The sequence below is a fragment of the Cydia fagiglandana genome, chromosome 1 (genome assembly GCF_963556715.1).
Source record: "Cydia fagiglandana chromosome 1, ilCydFagi1.1, whole genome shotgun sequence".
NCBI lineage: Eukaryota > Metazoa > Arthropoda > Insecta > Lepidoptera > Tortricidae > Cydia > Cydia fagiglandana.
Genome location: NC_085932.1, coordinates 21,593,429 through 21,617,390, shown reverse-complemented (window position 1 = coordinate 21,617,390; position 23,962 = coordinate 21,593,429). Strand labels below are relative to the sequence as shown.

Below are 23,962 nucleotides of genomic sequence, written 5' to 3'. Positions count from 1 at the left end.
CTTTCCGCTACTTCCTAATAGCATCATCGCCGTAAATCTAATAAAATTGTACCACTTCAGCCTTGACACAAGCTCCTGTTATTTGGGACAAGTCGACGACTCCTTTATTGTGTCTCAACCCATTCGCAACGACTTTTTCACGTGTAACGTTAATGTTAGGGTTTATTCAGAAAAGGATTGTGTTTTATTTTTAATTCAGTGGGCTAATGTACTGCTGTGATTTTTCGGTTTCTGTGTTTTCCCGAGTGGCTTTTGGAATTCACTCGTTTAGATATGTAGTTAACAACAAGTTATCGAGACATAAAGGCAATTACCGTAGAAAAATAAGATAGAGTGGCATTGGCATAACATTCTACAGGAGTAGACTCTGCCACACCGCCCTTTTCGTTCGTTCCTATATGAATTAGTCTCCAGAATATTTGCTAAAAATGTAGGTACTTCATATAAACTAGCTAGCGTGAAATCCACCAGCCATTACAATACAAAATACACTAAGTAAAGGAAGACATGGCCGTGCCCGGGCCGAGGCGTCTGATATGTCATTTTGACGGCTGATCGGTGATCATGTGGTGCTTTCCATAGGAAAAGACGCGCCGGAAGCTTCGGCCCGGCCTCGGCCCGGTCTAGCGTGAGTCAAGCTTAAGTATGTACTACGTCAGCCGCAGTACATATAGTACGTGCGGAAAGAAAAGAGGCGTGAAATGTATGAGGCCTAATTCATTCCACGACTCTTCTCTTTCCGAACAGACTCTAACATGAAACTTTTCTTCCAGTTCACCAAACCCGCTGTGATGGACACCTACATGTCTTTTATAAACAACCTAAAAAAGGCGAAAGAGACGATAAAGACAGCTGCAGCGTCACGGCCAGCGTTCGCCAAGTTCCTGGACGCGATGGCGAGGGACCATAAGGGGAAGTGGTCGCTGGACAACCTGCTGATCAAGCCTGTGCAGAAGTTCCCTAGCTACAAGCTGCTGATACAGAGGTTGATCAAACATACAGGTCAGTATATTAGTTAAAGAGATGATAAAGACTGCTGCAGCATCACGGCCAGCGTTCGCCAAGTTCCTGGACGCGATGGCGAGGGACCATAAGGGGAAGTGGTCGCTGGACAACCTGCTGATCAAGCCTGTGCAGAAGTTCCCGAGCTACAAGCTGCTGATACAGAGGTTGATCAAACATACAGGTCAGTATATTAGTTAAAGAGATGATAAAGACTGCTGCAGCATCACGGCCAGCGGTCGCCAAGTTCCTGGACGCGATGGCGAGAGACCATAAGGGGAAGTGGTCGCTGGACAACCTGCTGATCAAGCCTGTGCAGAAGTTCCCGAGCTACAAGCTGCTGATACAGAGGTTGATCAAACATACAGGTCAGTATATATAGTTAAAGAGATGATAAAGACTGCTGCAGCATCACGGCCAGCGGTCGCCAAGTTCCTGGACGCGATGGCGAGAGACCATAAGGGGAAGTGGTCGCTGGACAACCTGCTGATCAAGCCTGTGCAGAAGTTCCCGAGCTACAAGCTGCTGATACAGAGGTTGATCAAACATACAGGTCAGTATCCTTCCGTCAGGTCCTTTATGTTTATTTTTTTGTCTGTTTACCTTCCGTGATTATTTCTCACTTGGTCACATCGGAAGATCAGTCAGCGCTGGAAGTCGTCAGCAACATGCTGAGATGGGGCCATTTCGTTACACTTTATTTTTCACTGTGTTTTTTCAATGTATGTCTAATGTCTGTGTTTTTACGAATAAAAAACTATTCTATTCTATATTATTTTTTATTGTAAATAAATAAAAGCGCAAATGTTTTTTGGCATATATTGCCTGGTTTGATATAGATTTCGATTAAATTATCTAAAACCTAATGAATTAATGATTAACTCCTACCTTCCAGATAAGGTTTGGATAGTATGATATTTATAAAATTTTATAATGTTTCAATGTTAAAAATAAAAAAAGGTTATGAGTAGACACATGAACATGAACATGTCGCGCGAGTGACTAAAAACAAGTGAGTCTAAAGCGTAAAATCATTCAATGTTATGAGTAGAGTTAGACCAAGAAAAGTCTGCGGCCTTTTTTATAGCCCAACTAGTGCAAATGTTATTTTAAACGTCAAACTTTTATGAAATTATGACGTATAAATAACAGTTGCACTGAGTGGGCTATCAAAATCGCTGCAGATTTTTTTTGGTCTATCATTAGGTATATGTTTTCAATTGAAGGTTAAATCACGCGTGTTTAACATTACAGACCCGTCACATCCCGACCACAAACTGCTACTAGAGGCTCAAAAGGAAATCCACGAACTGCTAGAACTGATAAATTGTACAGAACGAGAAAGTTTAGAATTAGAACAACAACAACAAACTTTAAGGGACCTAGAACAAATGATCGAGGGTCTCAATAACCTGGCGGCAGCGGAACGGACGTTTATAAGGCACGAGACGGTTTCGATGTTGTCGGCACAAGGGACCATTAAAGATAGAGCCCTGTTCCTTTTCAATGATACTCTGTTAATAACGAGTGTTAAGAGACGGACAGGGACTATGAAAAAACCCATTCCGTGAGTATTTTGTAACATAATTATATTGGTAATAACTTAAGTGATTAAGTAATTAAATAAAAAAGCTAGAACCCCTAAGCAAATAATGCTGTGTTTTCTTTACGAAATATTATTTTAAAATTTTATAAAAAAAACTACACGTTTATACATACAGTAGCGCCTAATTGTTTTCCATCGTATTTTCTCGGAAACGTTCGTATTTTCCGTGCTACATCAGTCAACCTCAGTACTTTTTGTTTCGAGACTGACTGAAATAAGTAGACACGTTCGTACGTTTCCGTGAAAATACGATGGAAAATTACGCACTATATACATCTGTAGTTAAAAGTTTTATTCTTTTTATACCTACTTTTAATGGGTTATATTATTTAATTTAGTGTTAAACCTATTTAATTATATTACAGAACATACCAAAGTAATATAGCAAGTCAGATGGAAGGTAATAAGTACAAACTTTTGATGAGGATACCATTAGCCGATCTCGAAATTGTTAAAGGTGAGTTTCATTATAATTTATTAAAAATACTGGTTTTGTTCTAGTAAATACCAACCTCGAACGTAGTTAATACATTATATAGGTACCCTACCTACCTACTTAGTGAAAAGAAAATAAAAATGTTGCAGACAATATTTTTTAACTCAATCATATATTAATTATTGAACTGTCCACTATTTTTATATCAATTGTAGAATATGAACATAAATGTGACATATAAATTACACTCATTAAAAATATTTCATCAAAACTTTCAGCAAAGGACGAAAATCTCCGAAGGGTAATGCACGAAGTGGAAACGCTAACTGAAGACGTAAAGACGCTGACACAAATATCCGAACAAGTGGCTGCGTTGCACATGTCTCACTCGCACTTAGAGGAAATAGTGAGAGACATGCTTCACACGATGAACAGGCAGTTGTCGGAGCGACAGAATAGTGATACGCAGCTGTGTTATATGGAGATTAGTTTAAATACTTCGTAAGTACCTACCTTGAATCTTGATGTATTTTAGTCTAAATACTTCTTAAGTACCTTTAATTTATCGAAACCAGTCCTAAACCGCCTGACAATTTTTGTCTGAGTCTGAGTGACTTAATAGAAGCATAATGTACTTACCATACATTATGATACAAGTGCGAAAAATAAAATTCCTATTCCCACATGTATCATGTATGATACAATTCTTACAATTACAATGTGTTGTACAATTCTTACAATTTTCGACATAGTCACGTAATGTGCTTATTATCGCACCATTGCGGTAAAGTAGCACCATAATATATGTATGTACTGTAAAATTATGTAAGTAACCTAATTGTATGTACAGAATTAAACCCAATAAAAACAAAATAGGTATTAAAAAATGAAAACGCACTAAAAGTATTTTTTTTAACAGCCAAGCTTCTGCTGCTGGTGATGAAAAATTACTGGTGACACTTTGTTTTGTTGTGTTGGACGCATTATTACTTGGATATTGTTACATTTCAGGAATGGACCAGAGAATCTTACTTTAATATTTCCAAAGACGGAGAAGAGGAGCAATTGGGAGGAACTAATAAACGAAACCAAACAAAAGTTATGTAAGTACAATTCTTGTGAGAGTCGGATGTTTTATGTCTATAAAATTTTCGTTTCTTTTTACTCGTCTGACGACGAAGGGATGGTAGATATTTTTGACAAATGTGTGATGTTTTGAAACGTTTTACATTTTTCCAGGACGGACACTTAGGTTTTCTATAAAGTCTGTTGGAAGTAAGTAATGTAGTCGTAGATATACGGAGTGTGACGGGTAACAGGAGAGAATAATGAAATATATCTTAGAATATTCACAGTGACCATATTAAGAGTCAATTTTTTTCTTTCATTCTATTAAATAGTCATTAGATGTAAACTTAAAAGTTACGATCGTCAACCAATTTGAGCACCTAAATTAGTGTTACTTTTTTAGATAAGTACTTACAAAATTTCTCGTTTGCATGTTTTTCGGATTTAGATTCTTTAATGCCATAATAATACATTATACTGTTTTGGCAAATAATACAAAAGCGTAACTTGTTTTTACTTTCTTATTAAATTAGGTAATATATAAAAAAAAATATTTGCATGTACTACATAAGCAAACTAAAGCGGGATAAATGTAACTATGGAGTTATGGCTTCTGATTGATTTCTTTTTAGGGTTTTTCAATGAACGTGAATTAGAAGAGCTCCCGTCATCTACTTAGCGATATAATACATAACATAGAGGGCGTACCGACCAATCGTATTCGACAAATACAAAAAAGACGCAATAAACCCAAATATACATTTACCCGATTAAACCTTACCTAATAATTTATGATTTCTGATTATTTAGCAAATCAACCTTTTCATTATTCACTCCCCTGTCACAGGCCACATCCTGTATATTAGGTCAGATATTTTCTATCACAATTTTATCGTTAGTCATATCGAATTTATATCCGTGTACAAATTATAAATAAATTAAAAGGGTGAACGGAAACAAGTGAACGAACACAATAAACCAGATGTTGACCGGAAAGCAAATTAGTTCATTCGCGGTTCATTCACTACTACCGGAAACAAACGGTACTGTGTACGAGTAACTGACCTACGTGGTATTTTGCACAACAACTAGTCTTGATTGTTAGTTCTGTCCTTAGATCACCGGATTAAAATTATAACACATACTATATATCACTTTCAAAATTTACGTTTCGCTTTTTAGGGTTACGTTATACTTCTTTCCTAGTTTACGTCCTCAAAATCTTACATGTTTTATTTTTCTAGTGTATCTTTAGACATAGCAGTGATTTTTATGACCGTTTCCATTTTTATTTAATTTGTATATCTTGTAGTTTTTCTAGTTTTTTTCCCGCCTACATTTCTCAATCCAATAGTTATACCGGGTGTGGCCTGTAACATGAGCAAATAATTAAAACATAGATTGTACTCCTCAAACGGTGACACTTTTGTTCAACAACTTTGAAAAATTATGAAGTATTTAAACTCCCTATTTTTCATACAAAATAAATTTAATATTACCTTCAATGGACGCCATCGCCACGCCATATCATTGTGATTGACGTTGCTTGTCACTTCTTAAACATAACAAAATTCGCAATACATTGCGTCTTAGAATACACTTTAAAGTGTATCAAAAATCAAACCACAAGTTATTTTTAAAAGTTGCCGAACAAATGTTGGTTAGTGTTAGTATGAGGAGTACAGCCTACAGTTTAATTTTTTGCTCGTATTACAGGCCACACCCGGTAGATTTGCTCAAATATGTATAAGTAATTTATTTATTCAATATCATTGTATTTGCAGGTGTATATGGTCAGGAGAGAACTGCGCCGGAGTTTCTGTCCCCCGTGCCGATCAGGAAAACTCGCGCAGGGCTGCAGTTCACGTGCGCTGCGCCTACGCTACCGCCTAAAGGGCAGGCACCTGACGTTTGGGTAAGCTGTTGTACATTATTACGAGGCCGGGAAACTGCCATTTGTATACTGAAAATCGTAAGTCAAGACCAAAAAAGTAAGACAGTGTTGCCAGTTTTTACTAGCGCGTCTTGTATTTATGTAAAAATAAATAAATAAAAGTACTTTCTTATCTTACCGTGTTTATTTATAAAAAAGGAATTTACTATTTTACAAACAATGTATTGCAGTGGCAACTTTGTCTTACCTTTTTTTGGTCTTGAATTACGATTTTCAGTTTAGGATGAATGATTTCGACTAGTAGTAATAGTAGTGAAAGTGAGATAGATGGCTAAGTGGGGTAGATGACTCAGTTTACGTTCTGGTTATTACCACCTTCCTTTAGAGGAGTCTCGTCTAAAACTTGATATTCTTTCTCTTTCGATTCCAGGTATGCAACAGCGACGGCTACGTGGGGCAAGTGTGCGTGCTGACGCTAACTCCAAAACCGCAAGTGACGTCATGCAATGGCGTGTGTAACGCGCGCATCTTGTGCGTCGCGTGCATACCGCCCGCGCCCGCGCTCACTAGGCAACAGACTGTCGATATACCGTAAGTGTTTCACTATTGGCCGACAAAACGACACTCAACTTTAAGCGTGTTGGCACTATTGCCAAAATCATAAGTGACGTCATGTAACGGCGTGGGTAACGCGCGCATCTTGTGCGTCGCGTGCATACCGCCCGCGCTCACTAGCCAACAGACTGTTGATATACCGTAAGTGTTTCTATTTCTATTGGCCGATAGCACGACACTCAACTTTAAGCGTGTTGGCACTATTGCCAAAATCATAAGCAACGTCATGCAATGGCGCGCACCTTTTGCGTCGCGTGCATGCCACCCGCGCCAGCGCTTACCAGGCAACAAAAAGTCGATATACCGTAAGTATTTTTCTTATATAAGTAACCTCATGTCCAAGCTAAGCTTCAGTCAAGTTTGTGCATGCTGACAATCTCACCTAAGGCGTAAGTGACGTCATCCAGTGGCGTGTGCAGTGCGTGAAAAAATTTCTTCGCATGTAAGTATCATTTTCGTCTTGCAATTAACTGTTTGACTGCCGGTATACCGTAAGTATAACTAAGTATCTTTCTCATATGTGTAATTGGTGCCTAATATAAACTTCAGTCAAGTTTATGCGTGCTGACGCTTTCTGCAAAGTTACTAGTAACGTCTTGGCAATGGCGTATGCAACGCGAGCCATTTATTCGTCACGTGTTTACCGCTTGCATCTGTGCTTATTGTGCACCAGACAGTTGCTATACCGTAAGTATGTGGCTCATTTGAATGGATTTTGTGCCTAATAGGCCTAATATTATTTAACCTTAAGCCTATTCTTTGCTAGTTGAAAATCGAAGACACATCGAACTCAAAAATATATTTTAGTCAGATATTATCCCAAATACTCCAATCCCAAATATACTCTAAACCCCTTTTTGGATTTCATTTCTGTAGCTTTCATTTAGGTGGGATTTTATTTGTGTAGCATTCAATTTGCTCATATTAAACTTAATTCCGAATTGTTATTTTAGAAGTTCGAGCTCCCTGAACAGCACGAGTTCAGTGAAGCCAGGCATTAGCATATCCGACCCTGATGACAGCTGCAAAAACATACGATTAGACAGGTATGCCCATGCCATATTTACATACTTGTAGATGTAGGTATGCCATTCCATATCATTAAACATAAACATAAATTAACTCAAATTTATTTATAGACGGCTCTATCGCGAATTTATTTCATTACCTTTATTTCCAGACGTTTCGACACAGGTTTCACTGGTCGTGGTCGCGGCTAACTGTCTAAACAGAGATTTGTAAAACCTGTGTCGAAACGTCGGTAAATAAAGGTAATGAAATAAATTCGCGATAGAGCCGTCTATAAATGTGAGTTAATATGTATTTGAAACGCGAAGGTTTTATATAAACAAATTAAAAAACAAACACGTATTGCATGGATACATTCATATGAAACAATGACTTTAAAAATAGTAATGGTTTACATGTGCATGTGATTTTACTTAGGTTAGGTACAAACACGGACGCTAATTTGATATCTATTTACCAAGCTCACACAATATCGACTTTATTCATAAACGCGCTACAAGCCCCAATTAGCTAATAAGCGTTTGTCATAACTTAGTCTGTCATTTTGACTTTTGACAAGGAATCTCCAGTTTGATTTTTTGCTCTTATTACGGGCCACACCCTGTATATTTAATAAAAATTGATGTAACATAAATGAATTTTAGTACTCGTACGTCATCATAACTAAAAGCATCTATTATATCAAACATTATATTTCTTAGTAGGTACTAATTTTGCTACCTATTAAAAAAAACAATATGTTTAAAGCTCATCATCAAGCGAAGACGACGACGACGGTTCATCGACCAGCGAGAACCAGGACGCCCTCTCAGAGCGAAGTCAGGAGTCCGCCAGCCTCCGACTGCACGGGAGCCTCACGGCGTCCCTCAACCACCGGTCCACGCTCACCCCCAACCATAGCAAGAGTTTGAGCACACCCTATACGGGGCAGAATATGCCCGTGCATCCTGTGATGAAGTCCAACTCGAATCCAGCGGTGGATAAGCAAGCTATGGGGATCACGACATGTGAGTTGAAGACCTATGAGTATTTGAATAAAAATATTAAAAATAAGTACCTAACTAGGGCTTCCGCTTAATTCAGACGGTTGATGAAAAATATCATAGCGTCGGGTGACAAGCAAAAGTCACTAAGTACTATCAAAAAATTAAAGTAACAATGCACTTTATTACACTTGTAACACGGTTTATTTTCCAATAATTTCAATGGTGTTAGTTAGTGACTTTTGCTTGTCACCCGACGATAGGTACTCGTAGTTGATGATTTATATTTACCTACTAGGTTTACTTAACCAACCATTTGAATTAAAACACATTCACTGCCAGCTACACTCTAGGCAGATTTTCCGTTCGCAGGCGCATTTCGCTACAACGCGGAAAAACTGTAATGCTACAAGCATAGCACAAAAAACCTTTTAAATTGAATAACACTAATAGTCCCCTTGCCTAATTCCACCCTTGTCCATCCATACTACTAAAGTACTTATAATTATATCCCTGTATAGATTTCATTAATGTTTTTAATTGTTGCCCTCTTTCATGTGTTTAATATAAATTATCAATAATCTAATAATATTAGTAGGTACCTAAGTATTAAATGTTCATCGCATACCTACTGCGATACAAGTTAAGTGCACTTGTAAGCATCGCTTTTTTCAATTATTCGCGTGAATGTTTCTTTCTGATACGATGATAGACAAACGTTACTGACCTGCACAACTTTATCGTAGTAGTGTATGTTGGTCCAAAAATGTATATATTCCTACCTGTATTATTACCTCATTTACCAGTACCATGCCCGTAATAAATGTATGATAATATTGACCTAACCTTTAACCTTCCTACATCGGCTCTCAGTTTCAGGACGTTCCATTCTGGGTATGATATTTCCAAACCTTTTGCATGCACACTATTTAATTTCAATACCCAATTAGAACCTAGCGATTTAGTTGTCTGTTATTCTTTAAAGATATGCAATAGTTATAAATATAATGCAAAACATATTTGTATGGACACTGGCCCATGAACTAATAAGAATAAGTGACATACCATCGGAAAGGTTTTTTTATATACTCTATTTTTTTGTATGGCGAGACTTGTCAAATCGCTGTTTAAAAAAAAATGTTAACAAAAAAAACGTAAGAAAACAAATATAAAACTAAAATATTGTAACACATTAAAATATTGTAAATCATCGACAATAACAAAACCTTCATGATCTGCGACACAGGAACTATACAGTCACGTTTCAACTCACACTACTTTCTGCGGCTCGGAGTAATTAACAATGGAGCCGCCATTAACAGGCGTTCCCCTCTGTCGAAAATAGGCGGCCAATGGTCAACCTCATGTCAACCATATGTATGGACTGACGTTTATCTGACATGACGTACCTATACATTTGATGTGCCCCTCCCCCGCAAAAAACGGCAAACTATTTTGTACCGAAAATTTTAGACATGGCGTCTCCGTTGGTTATATCCTCTAAGTTCTGCGGCGATAACTATTTTCACACAAAGATTTGGGATTACCTGCCATAGTAAAAGTTTTAGAACTTAGAATAAGCTATCCGGTGACATATCGCTTGCTCTTATTGGTCAATAGGCCAATTAGCCCACCCTCCTTTGTTCACTGTATCCGTTGTTAAAAAAGCACCATTATCATAAAGATGCTATAACAAATCAATCTTACACCTATAGCGTCAGCAAATTAGGTAGTCTCTTGCATCGCACTCTCGAAATACTTTCAGTTCCACCTGCTACTACTATTTTTATTATAAAGAAACACGAACTAATTTAAGTTAATTATTTAATCACGTAATTCAACTAGCTGTTTCAACCAGGTACCCTTTCATCGCCCGCCAGTCGGCAATCCTCGGAAGACAGCGGCACGACCGCCAATCAGCCTACCATGTGGCTTGGCACCGAGGACGGTTGTATACACGTCTACAACTGCTTAGATAATATTCGGATCAAGAAGAACAAAGTGAAGCTACAACACAACTCGGGGGTGCATTCTATAGTGTAAGTGTACTTCTTGTTCTTTAAATATCCTTAGAGTTTATAACAGTCTACCGGCTCAGCATGAGAGATGCCTGGCGTCAGCATCGACGTCTACAATTGCCTTTGTACTGCCTATCCTGTGCCATAAATTTGTGTTGTGTACATAGTCCAGTCATTATATCCAAAAAACCGAACTTTTTTTTTTAAGGAGTGGGAATGCGTTTATGCACGGTGTGTGGGACTCGCCGCTCCTTTCAAAGACAAAAGGACAAAAATGCCAAATGCTCCCCCTCTTTTGCCAAGAGAGGGGGAGAATTTGGCATTTTTGTCCTCACGGTTTTATTGTAAAATCAAAAATGGCCTAGTTATTCAAGAAAAACCGGTTTTCGAATATACACAGGAGCCTGATTCAGTCTACTTTTTGAATTTACACTTCCTGTGACCCCCCCGAGGGACCTACGCAAAAAAAATCCAAGAACTGATTATTCACAGGTCAAAATCTATAATGACTGAACTAACAATAAAGAGTTTATACATACATACATACAAAGTCAAGTTACAGCACAACTGTGTATTTCATGAGTTAACTATAGAAACTAAACTATTGTTAGTGTTTTATGTTTCTCAGTTAAGTTGCGTTCATGTTTAAATTTGTCTCTGATATTGGATACTCCGTATTTTTAAAACATTGGTTTTCATACCGACATCTCTAGAACTGTTGATATAGCTGTCATATTTGATTCAACATATGCTTAATAGTAGGTTCTTGGGCTTTAATCAAAATAATGTTAACAATTTCAGGTACATGGAGGGAAAGGTGTTTGTTGCCCTTGGCAACGGTGACCTCGTGGTGTATTGCAGAGACATAGGTAAGACTATTTGTAGATTTAGGCCCAGTTGCACCAACCACATTTAACAGACTGATTAACGTCAAACAGCAGTGAAGTATGAAATTTCCTATACAAAAAAAATTGCGAGCGCTTTAACGGTGACAGCCGGTTTGGTGCAACCGACCTTTAGACTAACATGAATAGAGTCAGATCAAGAAAAATCTGCAGCGGATTTGATAGCCCACGCAGTGTAAGTATTATTTTAAACGTCAAACTTCTATGAAATTATGACGTATTAATAACACATGCACTGCAAGGGCTAATGAAATCGCTGCAGGCTTTTCGTGGCTTAACTCTAATAGAAATTATGTATGGTATTCCCCAAGGTCCACCCTTGGTCTATATAAATATGTCCGTTTTTTACCAGACATTCTTACTGGTTCCAACCAACCAACCAACCAACTGGTTCCGGTGGTGGTGGGTCGCTTCCAACCGGCACGTATGGAGATCCAAGGGGGAGGCCTATGTTCAACAGTGGACGTCTTATGTCTGAGCTGAGATGATGATGATGATGATGATTGTTACTGGTTTCCAGACGGTTCCTGGAGCGAGCGCTCCACGATCCCGGTGGGCACGGGCAACACGTCCGTCACCAGCATGCTCCTGTCCGGCGGCAAGCTGTGGTGCGCGACGCACTCCTCCATCAAGATCATTAACCCGCAATCGTTGCAGGTCCGTTTTTGGAAATCTCTTAATTGAAAGTAACAAGTACCTACTCCATAGACTAGGAATCCTCTAGACGAAGTTTAAGCAATCATTTCATGAAACCGATGCTGCCAAAAATACTGGGGTGCGGGGGACGAGGTGAGCGAGTCCCGCGCCGTGATTGGTCCGTTCAAAGACACGGAAATCACACAATGACAGTTTGACTCTCCCTCCATTTAACTACCGTATATTTGTGGTAGAGGGGGTAGCGCTACTATGCTCAGTCTGGAGGATGTCTTGTCTGTGACCTACTCACACTTAGATCATGTATATTAGTTAAGAAGCCGAAGAAGAAGTACATGTTAGGTTTATTGCACCTGACATTTTTTTTAATTAGAATAATAATTTATTAGACTTCGCAAGTTGGTGTGGTAACGTTGCTGTAGATTTACAATGTGATGACAAGCAAAAATCGTTGTCTTTTGAAGTTTTTAAACTATTACAATTTTAGTATAATCTATTTTTTGCAGTAAATTACATAATCATATACAGATAACGCTCTTGGTAAAGTTTCAGAATGTAATTTTAAAACTCTAAAGCTGACTGTAAGTACTTAACGTACGCCCAACAAATCAACCCCTAACTGTCTCTTTACTGGTCATATACGCTTTGTAACCTACCAAATTAAGAACATCGTGAGGAAACTTGCATACTTGTCAAGCAATTCAAATTAGTGTTTTGATCCTCAAACTAGCCGTGGGCTAGCATCAGGGCTGTAGCCCCAACACTCACGCCCCAAGAGCTTGTATACGCCAACCAATGGCTTTTAACGTCTTTTAAAGGTTTCAATGATTAATTTCTAACATTCCAGGTCGACGAAACATTCCAAATAAGTTCCGAAACGAAGCCGATCAGTCACATGGCGGTGGCGGGTGGCTCGATCTGGCTGTCGCTGGACAACGCCGCCCAGCTCAGGTGTTACAATGCCACCACGAGAGAGATGCTCGCTGAGATCAACATCACGCCACAAGTTACCAAAATGCTGCAAGGTATGGCACTGGTCCCACCGCGAGCTAGTAAGCTATGAGCTATCGGCTATAAACACGAACAAAAGATAAGCACTCCCGTGTAAATAAAAGAGACACGGCGATATTTATAGCTCACCGCTGGGCGAGTAACTATAAATATCGCCGTGCCTAAGGAATCCCGAACGGATTTTTACGTTTAACATTCACAAATGTTAAACGTAAAATAAAACAGCACAACACAACACACAACACATTGTAAAATAAAAGTGACCTTGTTTCTTCCTCACACATAAACCGAGTACTTACTTATTTTAAATCAACGTCAGCATCGATATTTCTCTATGACGTCAGTTAACCTCCTATGACCCTGCGTTCAAAATTTTATACATATTCCAAAATCTATTTAATTGAGTAACTATATACAGGATGTGTCTGACCATGGGGCTTTAAATCCAGGGCTCGATTCTACTCGCTAAACTGAGCTACTTTTATTATGACACCAACCCCGAAATCCCGAAAAAAATTTTTACTTTTTCATACATTTTGGCTGATCAGATGTCAACGTTTCCTATGGAAAAGCCAAAAATTTTTCCCTGATTTTAGGGTTGATCCTATAGTAAAAGTAGCTCAGTTTAGCGAGTAAAATCAAGCCCTGGATTTAAAGCCCCATGGTCAGACACACCATGTATTAAGGGCTCCAAATTCAAATACAAAACAATGGGGTTGGCCGGCCGAAGTATTTAACAGATGGCGCCAGCATAGCTTGCCCCATCAATCCCTAGAATTGTGTCAAACTTTTATTTTTTAGTGGAATTTTATGCCCTGGAGCCCTTTAAGCCAAATCTCATAGAAAAAGGGGCAAGCTATGATGGCGTCATCTATGCAAACCTTTGACAGTTGCCAACCCCATTACTTCTGGGTCAGTCAAAAGTTCAAATTGTTTCCTATCTTCGAACATTTACATAATCACCCCGATTTATTTGGGTGTAAAAAACTAGTTTGCGTGTAATGTGTATAAAAACTATACGAAAATAAGTATATACTTGATTGTAGAAATGAGGCCAGATGGGACGGTACTTGTAGAATTTCCTCCGAATCTGATGCTCTGAAGAGCGTGCAATATACACAGAGACGACCTACTGATTCATGGTAACATTCCATTTCTGACCGCAGCTGCACTACTGGTACTGAACGCGTCGGTGTTATTGTCAATTTCCATAGTAAAATGAACAGTAGTGCAGCTGTCGTTGGAAATGGACTGTCACATTCATTTTTACGTACACTTTGCAGGTTGCGACGACATCATACGACAACACAAAGCGGCGTGCCTGCGAGTCACGGCGTTGCTGGCACACAGAGACACGCTATGGGTGGGCACCAGCGCCGGCGTGCTGCTGACTGCACCGCTGCACAACTCGCCCAACGCTCGCACTGGACAGTTCACTGTGCCTACGCTCACAGGTACAAGAGTCTAATGATTACTCTGTGGTGTTTCACCTATATATGGGTGATAGGGCTGCTGACACAGAGACACGCTGTTCGCACAAAGCGGTGTGTCTGCGAGTTACGGCGTTGCTGGCACACAGAGATACGCTATGGGTGGGCACCAGCGCCGGCGTGCTGCTCACTGCACCGCTGCACAACTCGCCCAACGCTCGCACTGGACAGTTCACTGTGCCTACGCTCACAGGTACAAGTGTCTAATGATTACTCTGTGGTGTTTCACCTATACATGGGTGATAGCGCTGCTGACACAGAGACACGCTTTTCGCACAAAGCGGCGTGTCTGCGAGTCACGGCGTTGCTGGCACACAGAGATACGCTATGGGTGGGCACCAGCGCTGGCGTGCTGCTGATTGCACCACTGCACAACTCGCCCAACGCTCGCACTGGACAGTTCACTGTGCCTACTCTTACAGGTACAAGTGTCTAATGATTACTCTGTGGTGTTTCACCTATACATGGGTGATAGCTCTGCTGACACAGAGACACGCTGTTCGCACAAAGCGGTGGGTCTGCGAGTTACGGCGTTGCTGGCACACAGAGATACGCTACACAACTCGCCCAGCGCGCGCACTGGACAGTTCACTGTGCCTATGCTCACAGGTACAAGTGTACCTACTCAAGTGTATGATTACTCTGTGGCATTAGACTAGGAATCCTCTATTACAGTACAGAGCTTAGAGCAATTATTTCATGAAATCGATGCTGTCAAAAATACAGGGGTGCGGGGGACTAGGTGAGCGAGTCCCGTGCCGTGATTGGTCCGTTCAAAGACACGGGCGTCACACAAAGACACTTTGACTCGACACCGTATATTTGTGGCAGAGGGGGTAACGCTTCATGCTCAGTCTGGAGGATGTCATGTCTGTGCTCTGTGGTGTTTAACCTATCTATGGATGACAGCGCTGCTGACATAGACAGTTCACGGTGCCGACAACTAACGACAACCGTGGACTGCGACGATTCATCTTATTAGTGTCATTGTCGTCAATAAACCTACCTACGCCTACACTTTGGCCTACGTATTTTAGACGGGAATATTAAAAGTTACGTACCAACGTTATAAAGCATCATAGCTACCTACTTTATTCTAACAAAATACTGTGATTGGGCCTAAAGCGTACTTCTTTGATTACAGGTGTAACCTACGGGCACACTGGCCATGTGAGATTCCTGACCATCGTAGAGAATCCAGCTGCTCAGAAACAACCAGCAAAACCCGCGCAGGCAAGCCTTAAGACTAAAGCCTTGACCAGGCGGTCAGCCAACGCGGAGAAACTACACAAACAGACGGAGACTACGCAGAGTAACAAGGAAACTTTAATCATTTCGGGAGGAGACGGTTATGAGGACTTCAGGAGTTCGAGCATGACTGAAGATGCGGGCAGGGAAGACTCGACCAATCATCTCCTGCTGTGGAGAGTCTGAACGAATTTCTAGGCCTACAGGGTTTACGAGTACAATTATTTTCAAGGCCTGCTAAAAGAAGGCGTTGACTTGAATCCGTACGCTCACGGAATGGCGTCACGGAGGATTCGGAATTGACGTTTTCAAGTGTTTTCGAATGTGATTTAACGTAAAGTCTTGAAGACACGTAATAAAGAGCCTACTGATGTTAAAAATGTTTTTGAATGAATGTTATTATTCCAGCTTATAATTTAGATTGATGTACGCTAATCTAATGAAATAAAATAATAAATAAACGTTAAAAAATGTGTGCGCCTATGGGCGTGGCTAAATGTAGTATTATGAGATTATTAACGTTTAGTTAAGGCATTAAATGTCACTGTCATCCCGCGGCCATAAAATGTATACAAAATTTGATTACCAAATAATCGAAAATTTTAATGGTAATTTAACATTTTTAACAGTATTATTAAAAAAATCTGAATTGATATGTTCGTGCATCGTTTTAAAATGATGACCTAAGTACCTTAATATAGACATTTTATAATAATTATTAAAAAGGTCTTTTAGAGTTATTTACACGGTAATAGCCATATCAGACGAGTGTTATAGTTGTCCCTTAAAAGCGGCCATAATAAACCAAGAAATAAATAGTTATCTAGAGTACCTACTTAAATGTGGATATTCAGTTGTAAGTAACTGAAATATTTGCATCGTTATGAATGCCGGCCATTTTGAAATGTTAATTGTTTTCATGCAAATGGAATCCTAAAACATTTATAGAACGAATTGATATTGTTTTGAGGTGATTGCTCAAAGTCTTTGTACTTTACCAGATCTACTTTGTGAGCAGATTTAAATAAAATAGGATGTTTGGATGTATCACATATTATTATATTGCAGTAATAAAAAAACACACTAAATACGGTCTTTTATTTCCTGTATGTTTATTTATTTACTTATAATGATCTCCCCATCCCCTCTCCCAATGGGCATTGAAGTCAGCGGTAAATAATTAGAGGGAAATTGTTATTGATGCGAAGGTTCTATTTGAGTCTTGATGGTTAAATTAGAACGTAGGTAGTGATTACTAGCGACCTGCCCCGGCTTCGCACGGGTTAATAAAATTATACCTACCTGAATCTTCCTCAAGAATCACTCTATTGATAGGTGAAAACCGCATGAAAATCTCTTCAGTAGTTTTAGGGTTTATATATATTTATAAGGTGTAGTGATATGCTCTTTGGCTTAAATAATGATTATTTTAACTTCATTCCTCGCATGTTTGGAGAAAAGCACTATATATATGTCTCAGCAGGAATAGCAATTCGTGGATTCGTCTTCTTTGTCGATTTAAGCATCCACGAATTACCATTTCCCGGCCTCAGAATGTAGGTAGGTACTATTTTTGAGGATGACAGGATGAAATAATGAATTAATTATTATTTTTATTCAAACCATTGTCTCACAATCAATTTCTATATTTACTTTTCGTTATTATATAAGTATATTTCTGTGAAAATTAATATATTTATTTTACATTCCACTTAGGTACATTTTTTTTTCTTTTTTGTGTGGTACACTTATGTCAATAAGAGCCCAGACACATTAAAATATTTTAGTTACACATAGCAACTATTTGACTAATGAATTCTTCGACTTCATTTTCTTTGCTTTCATTTTTCTTGCCTCTACTAACAAAATACGGATCATTTTGTAGCTGAGCTGCTAACTTCTTCAAAATGTTTCTTCTGTCTCTGTCTTCATTTATTTCTCTTTTCATATCTTTGCCTTCATTATTCATTAATGTTAGTTCAATAGTTGCACAGATGAGTTCTTTAGCCTTTAAAAACCCATCATGAGTGTTTGGGTGTGTTAAATTCATGTCTTGAAAATCCTTCTTGCCTCTTGCTATATAAAAAGGATCGTTTCGTACCGATTTGACTATTTCTTCCATAGCGTTGCGTCTACCCCTAGATGTTTTAAAGTACTTTTTGCCTCTGGATATATAGTAGGGATCTAGGGATTCAGCTGATGATCGACTGTTTCTTTCTACTAAAATATAACTAGGTTGATCAGCATATATTCGATCGTCGAATAGAGTACTGGAGACAGATGGCTTCACAGTCAACTCAAAAGGGATTCGTCCAACGCCATGCTGATTTTTCATTCGATTACTATCAAATAAATACTTTAACTGACTATCCCTTCCTCTATTTTTCCAGAAATGTCCATTGAATTTAGTTGCGTCTTTTTTAAGCCTGGATAAATAGTCTATATCACTTTCAACTTTATTGATAGCTTTCATTATAGATTCTTTGAGATTTTCCTTTCGCCTGCCTCTATTTCCCCAAAAAGGTTCAGTAGTGTCAAGTTCTTTTTTTCCACGATTTCCCCAAAATGGTTCTTCATCTTCTTTTTTTCCTCTGTTACCCCAAAAAGGCTCTTCATCTTGTCTTCTTCCGCGGTTACCCCAAAACGGCTCATTTTCTTCCCTTCTACCTCGGCTTCCCCAAAATGGCTCATTGTCTCGTCTTCCCCTGTTACCCCAGAATGGTAAATTATTTTCTCTTCGTCCTCTGGTACCCCAAAATGGTTCTTCCTCTTGTCGTCTGCCCCTACTACTCCAAAATGGACCAACATCATTGTCAACTTGTATTTCATCTGAATTCCGCCTCCCTCGGTTACCCCAAAAGGGAAGCGTATTTTCCCTTCTGTCTTTTAAACTTGGATGCCCGTTGAGCTTTTGTTCTGTTGTAAAACTGTAGTAATCATTATTACCAGAACCAAGATCGGAATCATTGTAATTTTCTTCAGATGAACGCCTGCCTCGGTTACCCCAAAAAGGTGGTTCATTATAGAGTTTATTCTTTATATTTGGAAACTGTCTATTTACTTCTTGATCAATATACTCTTTAGTTAAATCTTTATGAGTGACTTGTCTCTTTCCACGATTAGCCCAAAATTGTTCATCGTTTTCGTCATAATCGGCAGATCTTTTAATACGGTCGGTTGCTTTTTCCTTGAGATGTGTTTTCTGGGCCGTTTTTGCTGTTTTCGTTTTATTCCCGCCGCCAAATGCATTACTTGACAGGATAAGAAGGATCAAGGCTAATATGTGCAGCCGCTTCCGCATTTTGCTTGCAACTGAAAATTTTTTTTTATTTATTACATGGTTAAAGTTATACTACTTATGCCTCAAAACAATTAATTTTCCATATTTTGAGTGGGCGGTTATCAACAAACTAATGAGGCCATAGAAACCTACGTGAATTATTTTTAAAATATGTACCTATCCATAAATTAAAAGCATAAGGCATACTAAGCAAATTCACCGGTAGCAAAATCTTAACGAATTTCGATAACTTTTTCTAATAACTTATGTTTTGTAAAAAAAGGTAAATTTTTATTCTAAGTAAGAATCTGCGGATGTAAGATTGAATCCAATTAACTACTTTTAGCTGTTGATTTATTTCTCCGCTTTTTGGAAATTTTAAAACACAAGTATCTACCTCATCTCTTCGCAAAATGATTAAGAAAGTACGTGTAGTAGGTTTTTAGAAAATCCCAAAATTTTATTGGAGAAGTTCTTATTTATTTATTTATTTAAATTTATCTACAGATTTTAAAACTTTTAAATTGCTGTTTTTTTAATAATTACTTCTCTTTATACTTACTGTTTATAATATATGACCGTCCATATATTGTAAATATAAACAGCAGATAAACCTCCTAAGTCCCAGAAGCTTTAGTTTTGTTTTTTTAATTCAGAACCTTGTCTTATTTACGAAAAGACTAAATTAAATCTTAGAAAGGGCCTCTGGGACCCAAGAGGAGATTCACGCGTATTCGGGAAAGGGGTCATCCATTAATTACATCACACGTTTAGGGGGAGGGAGGGGGTCAAGAAAATGTGACATATTGTGACATGGGGGAGGGGGGAGACACAAACTTTGTGACGTCACTTTAACTTCATCAGTAACCGAAAATTTATTTAAATTATTTTATTCGCTGTACATTTAAATAACAAGTTTTTAAAACGATAATCGTTTTTATTCGTTTATGTTTCATTCCTAAGCAGTTTTGGGTTATAAAATTACTAATATTTATATCGTCAAAAATATTTTGATAAAATATTAATAATACTTAGGTACTTACTTAATTCGATTTGGCGATTTCGTAGAAAAAATGTGACGTAACACAAGGGGGGAGGGGTTTGCCAAATGTGACCAAGTGTGACAAGGAGGGGGGGAGGGGTCAAAAAAACCTAGAAATTCGTGTGACGTAATTAATGAATGACCCCAAACGAGATAATCACAAGATCTAGAAACGATATACATATATAGAGATCAACTAGATTTACATTAGATATCGACTAGGATATCTAACTCATAACTTGTAGAAATCGATCAAGAGGACCTCCAGAATCGCGGAAACGTCAAATTTGACATATAACTTGTTGAGGTCTAGTAGAGATCTAATTCATTTTCGGAATCGAGCCGATTGTAACACCAGCAATCTGCCTGTCTGATCTGACCACTCTCTTGAAAATGACTAATCAATTTAAAGTGAATCGCCTAAAAGTGCCTGCATTACTGTCTTCATGTAAAAAATTTGCATTTATAATACATACAATGTAGTGACAAAAAAAATCCCAAAAGGGGGTAATCAAAGGTAAAGGTATTACTGTATGAGGCGTGTTAAAAATCGACATTCAATTAGAACCAGTGAAAACAGAAATAAGGGATGAGTAAACACTTACAGTTTTGTGAACTTCGTCAAATCAGGACCATAGTAACGTCCAGTAGCTGCCAGCAGGGTTGTGCTTCTGCGGGCCAGAGGTAACTCGGCTGCTTTTATAAGGGTGGGCAGTCGGCCCAGAGGGCTGTCACAGCGGATCTCATTTGTTCTGTTTTCCACTGGATTTCTCAAGAGAGCGCGTGCCCGTTATTAAATTAAAACAACGTTTCTTACATTGGACTGGACATACGTGGGTAGCATAGTTGGGTTCCTCGCGGAAGATGCGGGTTCGATATTGTTAGGAATTTTTAGAACCACGAACAAGTAGACGCTTATCATGAATAGTGACACAAAACAAAATGAAATGCCATTCGACTTTAAATCTTACCAGTAAAATATAGAATATTAAATGCAATAGCAGCATTTCATTTTTAGTTGTACCACTGTTCATGATAAGCAACCTATAAGGTTTTGGATTGATATTTGTTAATAATAAAACGCAAACTTAAAACGCTAAACTTTTAAAATATATTAACACATCCACTGCCAATGTTTTTCAAAACGCTACGCTCGTACGCGATCCATCATTTTCCTGCTATGTAGAGGAAAGCGACTGCAAACAGAGAATCCTCCGAGCGAGTTCCCGGCACTCAATTGGTGCTGCAGATTATAACAATGTTTCTTTTGTGGTAAGATGGTGTTTAACGACCAAACGTGCAAAAACTATATAAAATTAATAATTATTAATATAAAATTTTGAATATTGCGTTAGTCCCCCTCCACAACATAAACTAATACTCCTAATTATGAATCAACAGTTCCATGGTGAATGAATTTACACATGTCAGAATTTAACCGACTGTGCTATGGTAAACACCCCTATAATGGACGTGGCAACAATAATGAAATCTAATCCACAAATTCTGTAAAATAAATATTTTACATCAGTTTTTAAACACGGGCAATATTTTACCATAAACAAGACTTATAACTAGAGCTTAAGTTTGACGTTTAATTAATTACGGTCTGTTTTAAAAGAAATTGCACCATACTTTCCTGGATTGGAAATAAGATTTAATTTGTTAATTATTTTCAGTAATTTTACAGGTCTGATACCTGTAATATGTGTACCATTGAAATATCAAAAATACACAAACTTCTCTTAATCGGTGCCATCACTAAGCAAATGTTATGTTTATATTCTTACTGAAAACGTAGGTACGTACATTAAAATAACTTAGGACGCTGCGAGAGTTGAAGATAATTCAATATCACGTTTTATCGCTTACCGCAGAGAATGTCAGTCTTGCACTTAGGTACATAGTGCAAGTGCCCTATGTAAGTATAAGTACGTAAGTAGGTACCTACTATACTTATGGAACGTGACAACGGCGGCGGGATCTTTATCGATGGATAGGTAATAAAAGGGCGACCATTATACTGCCATTATAATCATAAAGTGCCCAGTCAGCATTTCTTAAGGGGCCCACTGATTAACAGACCGCCGGACGGTATCGGCCTGTCAGTTAGAACAAAATCCGGCGGACTGTTATTCAGTGGGCCCCTTACGTTTAGGTAAGTACTAGGGTGGAGCGCGCTTGTATGGAAAAAATTTTTTTTTCGTAGATTCAATTCTAATAGTGCGGAAAAGTTGTCTTATGGTAAGAGTATATTGTGTGATTTTTTATATTTTTTTATGACGTCATCTTGTGCCTCCGCATCACCTTTCAAATATTTAAAGAAATGGAAAAACGTGACACGTGTGTAACCATCAAAAATGATATTAAAGCTTTATTTCCTGCCTAAATATTTAATTATACAGTTATTTTAAGCACCTAAGTAAACAAATATTTATTAAAAATATAAGTACCAATTATGAAAAAAATATATTGCTTGATGAAATGGGCCTTTAAAATCCATTACGGGCAGCATCAACATCGCTAAAGTGAAAATAACCGAAATAAAAAAAAAACATGATATGTATGTATTGATTATTTTATATCATAAAAATATGTTTTCCTTCTTCGATATTATCCATTTCCCAGTTAAATAAACCATAATAAATGGTTTCAAATACCTAAGAAGGAACCACCAACACTACGTGAGTGCAAGCAACTTTTACTCTCATATGTATGTGTTAAAGATTGTTTTCCTTTTTTTTTAAAAGGTTCTTACTTTAAAGATAAATATGTATTGGAATAATTTAGGTGTTAAAAGAGTTTTTTCTTTTATTTTGACTCCATAAAAAGTTTTGCAATATATTTGAAGACTACACTCTTCTCACCGTATAACCCACTTCAGGACGACAAGATATTAAACGTGATTAATTACAATATAAGTTATATACAACGACAAACTAAGTGTCTTCTGAAACAAAAACAATCAACTTTGATAAATAATTCAGAAACAATATAATTGTGTACCTATTTATAATATTATAATCAATATTTAAGGCCAAAGCGATATATATCCCTCCTCCACTTAATCATCAGATAGAAAACTGGAATTCGCAGAAAATTTCGTCAAATTGGTATCTATATTTTGCAATAGCATGGATTCACTTTCATCGCTGATATAATGAAGACATAAAACATACTTTTTTACCACTACTTGGTCAATTTTACTATATTTCAAATAGACGTCATTGCAGTGGATACGGCCCATATTTGACTACTGGTATAGTCAATAATTACTATAGAGGTGAATGTCTGATTGAACTTTTTATTCAACTAAAATAATAACTTTAAATAAAAAAGAATAATTAATAAGTAAAAAACCTAAATATGTCATTTTAAGTCCAAATAATCCTTAAACAAAGTTGGTGCTATATACAGGACAAAAAAATTTCATACAAAAGTTCATTGACCTTGCAGAGGCACTTACTCCCTTTTAATAGTAAAGTCGTCATAATAACTTCTTATCTTAAACCCTAAAGGCAACTTTTTATCACTATTAGAAATCCAAAATCCAAAAAAAAGAATTTCGCTCCACCCTAGTAAGTACACCGTGTTCGAAACTTGCAATTGCCATTTAAAAAGCGGCATCAGCTTGCATTTTTACTATTTATGATAATGGAATTTTATTGTTTTAGTGAGTAA

General features: G+C 37.9%; 2 protein-coding genes across 2 annotated transcripts in view; one reads left to right on the top strand and one right to left on the bottom strand.

The window, feature by feature from the left end:
* The window catches only part of LOC134667747 (rho guanine nucleotide exchange factor 17), a 157,770-nt gene extending 140,733 nt beyond the window's left edge, over positions 1 to 17,037 (top strand). The window contains exons 6-21 of the mRNA XM_063525168.1: positions 774 to 1,002; positions 2,257 to 2,569; positions 2,974 to 3,065; positions 3,323 to 3,545; positions 4,056 to 4,147; positions 5,897 to 6,027; positions 6,437 to 6,597; positions 7,575 to 7,667; positions 8,398 to 8,657; positions 9,507 to 9,527; positions 10,492 to 10,672; positions 11,453 to 11,520; positions 12,077 to 12,213; positions 13,058 to 13,235; positions 14,505 to 14,675; positions 15,856 to 17,037. Of these exons, the coding sequence (XP_063381238.1) occupies positions 774 to 1,002; positions 2,257 to 2,569; positions 2,974 to 3,065; positions 3,323 to 3,545; positions 4,056 to 4,147; positions 5,897 to 6,027; positions 6,437 to 6,597; positions 7,575 to 7,667; positions 8,398 to 8,657; positions 9,507 to 9,527; positions 10,492 to 10,672; positions 11,453 to 11,520; positions 12,077 to 12,213; positions 13,058 to 13,235; positions 14,505 to 14,675; positions 15,856 to 16,145 (2,640 nt within the window). The 3' untranslated portion in view covers positions 16,146 to 17,037. The remainder of the gene's footprint in view (positions 1 to 773; positions 1,003 to 2,256; positions 2,570 to 2,973; positions 3,066 to 3,322; positions 3,546 to 4,055; positions 4,148 to 5,896; positions 6,028 to 6,436; positions 6,598 to 7,574; positions 7,668 to 8,397; positions 8,658 to 9,506; positions 9,528 to 10,491; positions 10,673 to 11,452; positions 11,521 to 12,076; positions 12,214 to 13,057; positions 13,236 to 14,504; positions 14,676 to 15,855) is intronic.
* Positions 17,038 to 17,737: 700 nt separating this feature from the next.
* LOC134671199 (uncharacterized protein PF3D7_1120000-like) lies at positions 17,738 to 21,170 on the bottom strand. Its single transcript, XM_063528992.1, has 2 exons — positions 20,887 to 21,170; positions 17,738 to 19,271 (listed from the first exon to the last, which is right to left on the bottom strand). The coding sequence occupies exon 2, from the start codon at positions 19,258 to 19,260 to the stop codon at positions 17,743 to 17,745; it is 1,518 nt and encodes a 505-aa protein (XP_063385062.1). The 5' UTR covers positions 19,261 to 19,271; positions 20,887 to 21,170; the 3' UTR covers positions 17,738 to 17,742.
* Positions 21,171 to 23,962: the final 2,792 nt, after the last annotated feature.